We start from the raw sequence: 11951 nt of genomic DNA, 5'->3' as shown, positions 1-11951 counted from the left end.
TGTGGCTGTGCCTATGAGGTCCCTGGGAGCGGGTGGGAGCCTCCCATTGCACTAGAAGGGCGGGGGGCGGGGGTTGGTCCATTTTCTGGGGCCTAAGTCACCGACACGATCTGGGATTCTCTAGCATCTTCCACAAGCCTTGTGTCATCAGAGTCCAGTGCCAGGCTGTGAGGACAGAGTCAGGCGCCTGGAGGCCCGAGTTCAAGTTCTCCTAATTTTTAGCAGTCATGTAACATGGAGCGGGGTCAAGCCCTCTGAGCTTTGGTCTCCCCTTTTGTGCAACGGGCATAAGAGTGGCACCTGTCTCCCAGCGTTCTTGGAAGTGACTAGTTCTCCAACTTGAGCTGCACCAGAATCTCCTGGAGGCTTATTGAAAGAGTGCCAGAGCCCACGCGCAGAGTTTCTGAGCCCGCAGATCTGGGGTGAGCTGAGGGTCTGCACTGCCAGCAAGTTCCCAGGGATGCTCATGGTGCTTGTTCAGGGACTTTGCTTTGCGAGCCACGACTACTACAACAGTCGAGTTCATAAACGTGGCCGCTTACAACAGGGCCTGGCTCAGGAAGTTTCCAATAATGTTACTCATCGTGGAAGAATTGGGGGGAGAAAAAAGTAAGTCCTGTAGGAAGCACCAAGTGTGCACCAGGCTCCATGCCAGGGTCTGGTGTTCCTTTAAGTCTCCCGGCGACTCCATATGAGATACAGACGGATAGTTACATGACTGAGGCCACTCTGCAGAAGACGAGGGCTGCAGGCCCAGTCCATGGTGTCTCCACATTTAGATGCAAGGTCCTACCCCTGCGGGACCCCACAACAGCCTGTCCAGGTTGAGGCCATCTGGACCTCTAACCTACCAATGAAGAAATGGGCTTAGAGGCAAAGTCTCTGGTCCAGGTAGAACCCAGGTCTGTCTCACACAGCCCTGTTCTGGTTCCATAGTGAGGGGTAAGGAGAGACCTTTGACATGTCACACACAGCCTGTAAGAAAGTTCTTGATGGAGGGCTTGAGGGAGAGGACTGGAGGAAGGGTTGGATGGAGGCAGGAGGGGCCGTAAGTGGCAAAGGGCAGAGCCAGGCTCTCCTCTAACTATGTGATCGTGGCAGGTTACCCACCCACTGTGGGCCTCAGTTTACCATACCTGTTAATTAGGAATAATGGTAATACCCATCATGTGGGGAGAATTTCAGTTCCTATTAGTAAAGTGCTTAGAATAGCAGCAAGCCCATAGTAGGTGCTCAGTGGACACCGGCTTATAGGGCTGTGAGTAGATGCCCCTGCCCAGTGCCTAAGGCCTGTCCTCACTGCCTCTCTGCCTGTCACGGGCTGCCAGAGGGAGGGCTCGGAACGGCAAGAGAGTTATTTTCTGCAGAGGAATCTCACAGCCCAGGAGGCGTTGGCACAGAGGCCCAGACCACAAAGGTGCCCAGTGTCCCTGGCTTCCTGTTCCTCTGCCCTGAGCCTGCCCCATATCCTTGTTCCTCTTCCTCTGCAGGACTGGGTCAGGGGGATTCTGGAACTTCACCCCACCCAAAACCAGAGGCCAGGACCTGAGCAGCCAGCCAAAAGTCTCACTCCCACCCTGGTCCTGACAGCCCAGAGCTCCCACCCCCAACCTCTCCATTTGGCAGAACCTACTAAAAGGACAAACCACCCACCATTGCTGGGGCAGGATTCCAGATCCTTCCACTTGAGGCTAGCTACATGACCCTAGGCAAGGGTGTGAGCCACTCTCAGCCTCCATTTCTTCCGTAAAATGGGGATAATAGTAGAACTTACTGCCAATGTTGGGAGGTAGAAATGGGTCCAGCATACGCGAAGGGCTAGAGCTTTGGCATATATTTATTCATTTGATGAATATTTATTGAGCACCTATAATGTGCCAGGCACAGTTCTGGTGCTGGAAATACAGTGGTGCCCAGGACAGTGTCCTCACCTGGGGGGGATCTTGTATCCCAGGGTTGAAGGGGGTGAAAGGAAGATCTAAATAAAGGAAGAGAAAAATGTCAGGTAGTGACAACTGCGGTCAAGTAAGGGACAGGGGAGGCAGTTTCCTGGGAATGGACAGAAGACCTGAGGAAGGTGACGTTGGAGCCAGGAGCTGCTGGAGAAGAGGGAGTGAGCCTTTTGGTTACCAGGGGGAAGAGCAGAGGCAGAGCAGACAGAGGGAAGAGCAAAGAGGGCAAAGGCCCTGAGGCAGGAATAAGTTTGTTGTGTTGGGAACAGCAGCAGGGGCCTGGGCAGGGGACTGAGCCGCGGGAGGCGCGGGTGGGTGAATGACATCAGAGACCAAGGTACCCCCTGTAACACTGTACCCCCAAACCCCCAGAGAAGCCTCTGTGGTGTAGATCCGGCATGGCCCTCCCTCCCTCCCTCCTGCTTGGGTGGAGTCTGAAGTATTCTCGTGGCCCTAGCATGACACCCCCCACCTCACACCCACTTGGGTTCCTGCACAGTGACCCCTCAGGTCCAGATGCCAGGGATCTGAGAGGGAGGTCACTTGGAGGTCCCAGCCAAGTCCCCCTCCATCCCAGGAGGATGACCTCCATAAATTGAAGTCGGAAGCCTTGCCCCTCAAACGCCCTCTAAGCCCTCCTGGGACTCTGGGGGTGACCTTTTCCAGACTCCGAAGCCGGGGGTCCCCAGCGTCGGGAAGGGTAGGGGACACCCGGGCCATCCGCCCATGCCCAGAAGCCGCGGTCCCTGCGCCACCGGGAGAGGCCGGTGCGGCGGGCGCCTCCCGGGCCGCTGCGGCAAAGGCTGGGCGGCCGCGCCCTCCCCCCGCGGTGATTCATCCCGCCCCCTCCCGCTCCCTCCTCCCTCCCCAGGCCGCCGCCGCCGCCGCCGCCGCCGCTGCAGTGCGCAGGAGACCGCGGCCCGCGCCTCAGCGCGCCCGAGCCGGAGCCGGGCCGGGGTCGGTGCACCTGGCGAATGCGCCCGGCCGCGCGCGCCAGCGCAGGAGCCCGAGGAGCGGCCGCCGCCCGCGCGGCGGGGATGCCCGGACGCCGGGCCCCGGGGCTGGGCCCCCGGCGGTAACCGGAGCGGGGGGGCCGCGCCCCCCCCCCGCCCCCCCCCCCTTGCCGGTCCCAGAGCCGCAGCTGCTGCGCCCGCGCGCTCCCGGGGACATTCTAACCGCCGCCCGGGCCCGCTGCCTCTTGCCCCGCTATTAATACCGGCGGCCCGGGAGGGGGGCGCAGCGCGCGCAGCGCAGCCATGGGGACACTGCTGGCCTTGGTGGTCGGCGCGGCGCTGGGTGAGTGCGCGGTGGCTGGGGGGGGGGGGGGTGGCGGAGGGCACAGCCCGGGCAGCGGCCCGGCGGCGGTGTTCGCGCGCGGGACCCGGGACGGCGGGGCGAGGGCCGCCCCCGGCCCATTCCCCGGCGCGGCTAAGTCCGCTTCCGAAGTTGTGAGCGCGGAGCGCCGGGCGCGGGGCGGGGGAGGGCGGTGGAGGTGCGGGTGGGCGAGAGAGGGCGGGGGCCGGGCTGGCACAGCTCGGCGGCTGCGGGCGCCCAGCCGGGGGCGAGGAAACGCGGAGTCAGCTGCTCTCGGAGCCCCGCAGGCTGCAATGTGACACCCACAGCGGCGGGAGGGGGTGGGGGAAGGCGGCGCCCGGAGACTGGGACGGGGGAGACCGAGACACAGGGAGAGATGGGGACGGAAGGAAAGGCGCGAGAGACACAGCCACTCGGAGTACTCGGGCTTGCTCCGCGGAGACTGGGGATCGGGAGTAAGGGGGGAGACGGAGCCCGAGAGGGATGTAGAGGGTGCCAGAGAGACGCCGAGAAGCGAGTTAGAAATCGGAGCGCTGGAGAGAGAAACTTGAGAGAGGCAGGGCCAGACGGAGACACAGGTAGACACAGGAAGAGACGGGGTGTAAAAGAGGCAGGGAAAGGTGGAGAGACCGACCGGAAGAGGCTGTCTGAGTCTGGAAAGAGGACACAAAGCCGTGGGCCCTCCAGAGAGACTCCCTAAGAGATATGAAGTAGGGGAGACAGACACAGAGGTGCGTAAGGAGTTGGAGAGAGACGGAAGAGGAGGAGGACAAGAAGTTCCCAGGATTCCTAGACGAAGACACTCAGGGGGAAAACAAACGAACAAACAACAGAACACCCAGAGCTAGAGCTGGAGAGGCATAGCATTCGCTGATGAGTGTTGGGCCTTGGGAAGGGGGTGGCAGGTAAGAATGTGGAGGAGGCACCCAAAGGGACTGGAATCCAGTGCGGACGCAAAGTCCCTGAGGCTGCAAAGAGCTCAGTGAGTTTTGAGAAGCTGACAGGAGGTGGGACAGGAGTCGGGAGGTGAGGAGCCTTGGGGGCAGAGGGGCCAGGAGACGGAAGTTGGGTAGGGAGTGGATGACACCAGAACTTGGGGACCTGGGGAACAGGGCTGGAGCGCAGGTCGGCCCTGCTTCCAGTGCCCACCTAGCCCCCCGAGGCCTTGCCTTCTCCTGGCTCCCCGTCTGGGGCTGACTGGTTTTGCAGAGCAGGAATGGTAGAAAAGACTCTGCCACCTTGAACTTCTAACCCATCTGGAATTCTAGTCCCACCACCTAAATGCTGCAGCACCCTGGGCAAGTGGATTTCTTAAGAAGGGCTACTTGGGTGGCTACTTGGGTTAGAGAGCAAAGACTCGAAGTTCCTGACCACAGTGACAGCCCTATTTTGCTAAGGGGTTGGGGCGGGGGGGAGCTTCCTGTGTGGCAGGCCCCCTGCTGGGGCCTTACCTAACTCACGGAATCTGCCCAGCAACGCCCAGAAGCAGAGACGATGGTTTCCCTCCCCTCACAGAGGGAAACTGAGGCCACAGATCCTGAGAGACTCGCCAAGGGGACACGGCAAGTGGCAGGGCCAGGCTTAGTGTCTGGGTCTGTCCATTCATAATGTTATTGAGGGGAAACAGATGGTCTCCGAGAGCCAACAACCAGTGAGCCTGGCACTGCCTAGGGCGATGGGTGGCCCTGCGCGACCTGAGCCTGCTGTCCCCGCAGTGTCCTCAGCCTGGGGGGGCTGTGTGGAGGTGGACTCGGAGACGGAGGCCGTGTACGGGATGACCTTCAAAATCCTGTGCATCTCCTGCAAGCGCCGCAGCGAGACCACCGCCGAGACCTTCACCGAGTGGACCTTCCGCCAGAAGGGCACGGAGGAGTTTGTCAAGGTGTGCGGGCGCACGGCTGCGGGAGGGTGGGCATTTGTGTGGGGGTTGGTGGCGGGCAGGGGCCAGGGGCCAGGAGGGGGTGGCTTGTCTGTTTTCAATAACGTGCCACTATCGGTGGCCTGGATTCGAACTCCGGCTCCCCCAGTGACCAGCTGGTGACCTTGGGCAAGGCGCTGAGCTTCTCTGAGCCTCAGTTCCCTCCTCTGGAAAGATGGGAGGGTGATGGTCTCTAGCTCCGAGGTTTGTGTGAGGGTCCGCGTGGCTGTTGCTCCTGGGACACGGGTGGCGCAGAGTGAGTGTCGTTGGAACTATTTAGTGCCAGCAAGAATGTCTCAGGCAGTCATTATGGAAGAGAAGCAGAACTTTTTTGGCCTCCTTTGTGTTACACGTATTTTGAATGACAAACGACGGGGCGCCTGCTGGAGAGCTGGGGTCTGCAGCAGCTGAGATGGGACCCCTCTGTCCCTGCCTGAGGAGTGTGCCTGGTGGCCGGGAAGAACTTTAGAGAATGAAAGCCAGGAAGGCGGAAGGGGGGTGGGGGGTACTCCGGAGGACGCCTGAGGAATATGTGTGTGTGCGTGTGTGTGCGTGTCAGCTCCAGGGACACACTCGGCGTTGGGGGCGGGCCGGGGCCTGATCCTAGCCTCCCCTGCGCCCTCCCTGCCTGAGGTCACGGTGCCCGCGTGTGTGTCCACTGACTGTCTGAGTGTCAGGGCAAGGGACAGAATAGTCTGGGTAGGGGGCCGGGCGCAGGCAGTGACCGGCCCTGCCGCCCCCAGATCCTGCGCTATGAGAACGAGGTGCTGCAGCTGGAGGAGGACGAGCGTTTCGAGGGCCGCGTGGTGTGGAACGGCAGCCGGGGCACCAAGGACCTGCAGGACCTGTCCATCTTCATCACCAACGTCACCTACAACCACTCGGGCGACTACGAGTGCCACGTCTACCGGCTGCTCTTCTTTGAGAACTACGAGCACAACACCAGCGTCGTCAAAAAGATCCACCTTGAGGTGGTGGACAAAGGTGAGTCAGACCCTGCCTCCCCCCCTCACCCCTGTTGCCCATTGGCAGCCAGATGGCGGGACAGATGGCAGGTAGGGGACAGGCTGGCTCCACGCCTGGGCCAGGCAAACGCCCACGGCGGCGGGGGGAGCCGCACCTCCTTCCCCAGCCCCAGCTCTGGCTTCCATTTCCTTTCAACCCCAGGCAAGGGCCACGGCAGGCCCCTCCTCTGGACGTTCCGGGTGCCACCTGTGCTGTGCCTTCCCCTCTCTGAGGAAGGGTTGTCCTGTAGGATGCAGGTCGATAATGGTATCCACCTCCCAGGGCGTTGTCTGAACTGTTCTATGGGGAGGTGTGCTGGGTGTCAGCTGCCCCCGTGCCTGGCCCGCAGCGGGGCCTCAGCAGTGGGGATGACAGTGGAGGTTCTGACTGTCGGAGAGCCTCAGCCCCTCCTCCCTTTGTGACCGTGAGGGAAGAGATAAGAGTGTGTCCCTTGGAGCAGAGCTCCTTAAATTCTGCTGTGTACGTGGACCTGCTGGGAGTCTTGCTAATGTGTAGACTCCGACCCAGCAGGCCTGGGGTGGGGGCTCAGGCCACATGTCTAACGAGCTCTCAGCAAAGCCGACGCTGCAGGTCTGGGGCCACACTGAACAGCAAGGATGCAAGGTGTTTTTGAACATTTCATCATTTTGGCTCCAGCTGCCTTGGATCCCTTCTCTGAACCATCTTCTGATGGGTGTAAACTGGAATTTTCCAGGGCACAGTGGCCCATTGGCTTAGAGTCAGGAAGATATCCCAGAACTTGAGCCACCCGAGAGCCATGGCAAGTACGTCCCGTGGGGCCCACGGCGCACGCGCATTGTCACGGGGACCGTGCATCGTCCTTCCTTTCCCCCAGGGGGGTGCCAGCCTCAGAGCCTACGTGCAGTCCCTCATTGAACCCTCCCACCCACCCTCCTGGCTAGGGGCTCTTACTACTCCCCCCACTTTACAGATGGGAAACCCCGGGCTCAGGGAGGTCGAGATCACAGAGCTGGGACCCGGATTTGAACCCAACTAAGCGTGTGTGACTGCCGTTTCTGTTCTTGGCATGATTCATTACACTCTGCTGTCAGCCAGAGCCTGTGGGTTTCTTTTGATAATTAGCATTTTTACGCTTGTTATCAAAGCGATCCCGCAGGATTCAACACAGGAGACGTGTCGGAGCTACTCGCTGGTGTAGGTCACGATGCTGGGTGGGTGGCCACCCACGGATGTAGAAGATGGAGCCCCGCCCGAGGGAGTGGCTGTAGCAAGAACGCCCCTAAACACTGTAGCTGAACAAAATCTGTGTCAGTCTTGTCTCCTGAATCAGCGCCGAGGCCAGGGGTCAGGAGGGCAGGGAGGCTCCATGATACCGTTCAGGCAGCCGGGTTTCTTCCATCCTGTGGCTTGGCCCTTGCTCGGGATGCTGTCCTCACCTGCGAGGGAGGTGGGGGGGGGGGGGGTCAGGCGCGCCCACGTCCCAGCAGAGCCTCTTTTAAACATTATGTACCATATTCTCCTCCCCACCAGAGCCGGTGTTCTTAACAATTACCATAGGCAGAGCTATGCTGTTTTCCCAGAGTCTGTGGTTTCTTCATTATCCAACAGGCTCTAGTGTTTTTTATCCACCGTATTAAAGTATTTCGTATTACTATATACTATACTCTTTAACATTATCAAACATACAACAATGTTTTCATCATAATCCATCATACAAGAGTATTTTTAACATCACCCACCATGCTGTAGTACTTTAAATTAATCATATTGTAGTATTTTAAAATTTTACTCGTTATGCTATAATAGAGTCGGCATTACCCAGCATACTGTAGTATTTTTAACACTACTCATCCCACCACAGTATGTCTTTCATTACCCATTATATTGCATTGTTAGTATTGCTGGCCATACCATATTTTTTCTTTTTTTTCTTTTTTAATTTTTAAAAATTTTTTAAAGTTTATTTATTGAGAGAGAGAGAGAGCACATAAGGGAGGGACAAAGAGAGAGGGAGAGAGAGAATCCCAAGCAGGCTCCACACCATCAGTGCAGAGCCCAATGCAGGGCTCGAACTCACAAACCTCGAGATCATAACCTGAGCTAAAATCAGGAGTCGGAGGCTCAACCGACTGGGCCACCCAGGCACCTACCATATTCTTTTTTTGTTATAATCCACAATCGTACTGCATTCTCAACATGACCCATCAGCCAATACTGCCTCCTGGTAATAGCCCCAAGGAGGGTTTTCCAAGGGGTCATTTCCAGAGGAGGGCCCGTGGGTGCTGGTGGTGGGACCTTTGCCGAGCTGGCAGAGCTGCAGGAGACCAGAGAAGCACCCGGGAGTCCCCCCACCAGGAGTGGAGCCAGCAAACAGGGACCAGAGGGCTAATTCTATTTTGGACATACCCAGCACGGGTGGAGAATGTCTTGAGGTAGAGCAGCGTCTGAGGCGAGGGAGAAACCCGGCATGCACAGATGCGGGCGGGGGCCTCAGACCTGGGGGCTTCTACTGGGGGCAGGCAGGTGAAGCTTTTAGAAGACTTGGGGGGTTTTGAAGAAATCGGAGTTCTCCCCAGGCAAGGTGCCTATTACCCTCTGCCCCAGTTCCTCATCTGTGAAGTGGGGGAACCACAGTCCTACCTCCTGGGATGTCTATACGGCTTGATGGGAACTGCACTTGATATACAGCAGCCTTCACCAAGTCTTTCTTCGGCTGTAGTAGTTCCCAGGGCAGATAAGAGCCCAGACCCTGCAGCTGCTAACGCTTGGGGTTGAATCCTGGCTCCGAGTCCAACCCTGGCTGTGCCTCCTTGCCTAGCACCGTCCACTTTCTGAGCCTCAGTGTCCTTGTCTGGAAAATGGGTTACAGAGCCGTGCCTGTCGCTGTCCTAATCTGATTGGGAGGGCAGGAGACACCAGATTACCTAAATCCGTTTGGGCACTGAGTTCCAGGAGCAGGGATGAGAACCCGATGGTGTAAGCTTTATCCAACATATATCCAACTCAGTGTGCTTCCTGAGGTCAGCTGACATGGGAAGCCAGAACTCTCTCTATCCTTAGGGTGTTTCAAAGACTCAGAGAGATGCCCAGATAAGGAACTTAGCACAGAGCCTGGCTGAAAGTGTGCATTCACCATATGAGATACACTCGTATCTTTTGAATGAATGAATGAATGAACGAAAGGACCAACGAACGAATGATGGGTGGAACCCTTTCCCCAGCTCCTTCCGGCAGAGAGGCAGGGGAGAAGCATCCAGCCCGCACCCTCCCTCACTCTGGCCCAGAAAGCATCGGTGCCATCTGCACCGGTTGGAGCAGCAGAAAGTGCCCACGGACAGGGGAGGAAAGACCATGTGAGGACAGGGGGGAAATGAGGTCCCGGCCATCAGGAAGGAAAGGCCTGGGGATACGGACTGGACACCCGTGAAATCGGCCGATGACGCCATAGTGGCCTCCACCTCTAGTTCCCTGGCTGAACGCATCCCCCTCATAGTTTAAATTTAGGCTCAATGAAAGGAAGCTGGCAATGGCAAGAGGCAGTGCCGTGGAAAGGATAGAAGGTTTCCGGAAAATGTCAGTGAATAGCCAACATTTAGGCAGTGCTGACTGGGAGCACATCCAAGCGTGTGCTTGGATTTTAAGCGTGTGCTTAATACAGATATTAACTTGTTTTCTCTTCCCAGCCACCCTGAGGGAAGGCATGAGTCTCATCATCTCCGTTTCACAGAGGGGGAATTGAGGCCCAGAGAGGCGGAGTCATTTACCTAAGGTCACACAGCTAATAAGAGGCAGAGGCAGGATCTGAACCCTGGCAGTCTGCCCCCAGAGCCCCCACTCTTAACAGTAGTAATAGTATTAATAATAGTAAGCATTTATTGAAGGCTATCTATAGGTTAAGCACTGTTCTAAGGATTTTTGAAGCGGACTTATTTTTACAGCACTCCCAAGAAGGAGCTATTGTCATTATCAGCTTCTCACAGATGGAGAAACTCACACCCAGAGAGGATGAGTCACTTGCCCAAGGTTACACAGCTGGCAAGTGGCAGAGCCGGGACTTGAACCTGAGCCTTCTGGTTGCAAAGCCACGGCTCTTGGGCACCTACGGTCACCTGAATGACACAGGTGCCCCCTCAAGCCACACAGGGAGGCAGGGTGAGGGGGACCTCAAGGCCCACCTGAGGCTGGTTATTAAGAATCACGGTAACGATGACAACTCTAGGGAGGCTGCATGGTCCTATTTGCAGACCAGGCCCAGAGAGGCCAAGCCGCTTGCTCAGGCTCACACAGCAGGCTTGGGGCGCCTCAGGCTGTCATGCCTCCTGAGCCTAGCCTTGACTGCCACCTAACCCTGCCTGGCACTTGCAGCCAACAGAGACATGGCATCCATCGTGTCGGAGATCATGATGTATGTGCTCATCGTGGTGTTGACCATATGGCTCGTGGCAGAGATGGTTTATTGCTACAAGAAGATCGCCGCGGCCACGGAGGCTGCTGCACAAGAGAATGCGTGAGTGGGGTCGGTAGGGAGGGGGGTCAGGCGACCCAGACCCGGGCTTCCCCGAGAGGGATGTTTGTTGTCAGAGATGGATAGGGTCAGGTCCCAGCCCCTTCCCCTCCCAGGACCCGGGAGTCTGGACCCCCAGACTCCTCCTCCCTCAGACTCAGGACTCCGGGCCCCAGCCTGGACTTCTTGTGGATCCTGGGAGCCCAGCCTGCAGTCTCCTCCTCTCTCTAGCTCCAGAGCCCTGTACACCTGGGGCGGAGACCCCAACCCGCCTCAGTTTCCTGGGGGTGGGCCAGACTGATGATGGGGGTCGCTGTACATCTGGCCTTTGCCCCCACAGCTCGGAATACCTGGCCATCACCTCAGAAAGCAAAGAGAACTGTACGGGCGTCCAGGTGGCCGAATAGCCCTGGTAAGGTAGGTGGGTGGGCAGGGACCGCAGCGCCCGGGAGGGTGTCGCCCACTAGGTCCCTGATACCTGTCTCTCCCTCACCTTTAGGCCCTGGGCTCCACCTCAAGGAAGAGCCAGCCCTAAATGGGGAACATCTGGGCACAGCCTGCCCCCAGTGGGGGCTGGCCATTCCCGGGCCTCCACGAGCCTCAGAGTCCTGCCAACGGAGCCGCCAGGGTGGGAGGGGGCAGGGGGCTTGGCTCACACCCCCAATCCAGCCTACTTCCTCCTGCTCCATTGCCCACCCACGCCATGCATGATGGGTAAAGCAATACTGCCGCTGCCCCCACCCCTGCTTCCGCTGCCTGTTTGGGAGGGGGGGCGGTGAGGTGGGGGCAGCGGCTCCGCACCCCTCCTTCTTGCTGATTTGCACACACTGGCCGCTTCAGATGCACACTACTGGGGCCCAGCCCCTCCCTGCCCCAGCCCCCACCCGGTGGGGGGTCGTGATGGGCTGGCACGGTTTGGGGCAGGGGGTTCTGGGGCCCAACCCGACCCCCAGCAACATTTCCCCTCCTTCCTCTGGCTGGACCTGGGGTCCCCTCTCCCTGTGATGCACTCTTGCCCCGGCCCAACCCTGCCCTCTCTCACCAGCCTTGGATCGCGGCCACTTAGAAAGGGGCCCGTTCAGCCTCGTCTCTCTTCACACAAGTAGTTTTGTTCATGAAATAAAGATTCTTGGACTTGATTCATAGTCTTTCTCATGAGCCCCATCACCCTCTACACCCCTCAAATCCCAAAGCCTCAGTTCTCCTGGGGAGCCGCCCTCCCGGGGAAGGCAGTGGGACCTCTCTGCGCATGTTCAGGGGTAAGGATGAGGAAGAA

The 11951-nt window shown here is 58.4% G+C and overlaps 1 protein-coding gene across 2 annotated transcripts; it reads left to right on the top strand.

Moving 5' to 3' along the window:
* Positions 1–3095: 3095 nt before the first annotated feature.
* On the top strand, positions 3096–11770 carry SCN1B (sodium voltage-gated channel beta subunit 1). 2 transcript variants are annotated; one of them, XM_042919149.1, is made up of 6 exons: positions 3096–3248; positions 4982–5148; positions 5928–6168; positions 10537–10678; positions 11016–11087; positions 11175–11770. In XM_042919149.1, the coding sequence occupies exons 1-5, from the start codon at positions 3209–3211 to the stop codon at positions 11080–11082; spliced, it is 657 nt and encodes a 218-aa protein (XP_042775083.1). In that variant the 5' UTR covers positions 3096–3208; the 3' UTR covers positions 11083–11087; positions 11175–11770. The 2 variants fall into 2 exon arrangements, with proteins under 2 accessions (XP_042775083.1, XP_042775084.1); XM_042919150.1 differs by having other exon boundaries at positions 11016–11092.
* Positions 11771–11951: the final 181 nt, after the last annotated feature.

The sequence above is a fragment of the Panthera leo genome, chromosome E2 (genome assembly GCF_018350215.1).
Source record: "Panthera leo isolate Ple1 chromosome E2, P.leo_Ple1_pat1.1, whole genome shotgun sequence".
NCBI classification, from domain to species: Eukaryota; Metazoa; Chordata; class Mammalia; order Carnivora; family Felidae; genus Panthera; species Panthera leo.
The sequence above is the reverse complement of the archived record's forward strand: the minus strand, read 5'-3'. Positions and strand labels throughout refer to the sequence as shown.

What these genes read in the sequence shown, in the direction of transcription:
- SCN1B (XM_042919149.1), top strand. Translation starts at nt 3,209, where the DNA reads ATGGGGACACTGCTGGCCTTGGTGGTCGGCGCGGCGCTGG. An exon ending in GGTGGTCGGCGCGGCGCTGG is followed by an intron (nt 3,249 to 4,981) that starts GTGAGTGCGCGG and finishes CTGTCCCCGCAG; the next exon opens with TGTCCTCAGCCTGGGGGGGC. An exon ending in CCTTGAGGTGGTGGACAAAG is followed by an intron (nt 6,169 to 10,536) that starts GTGAGTCAGACC and finishes TGGCACTTGCAG; the next exon opens with CCAACAGAGACATGGCATCC.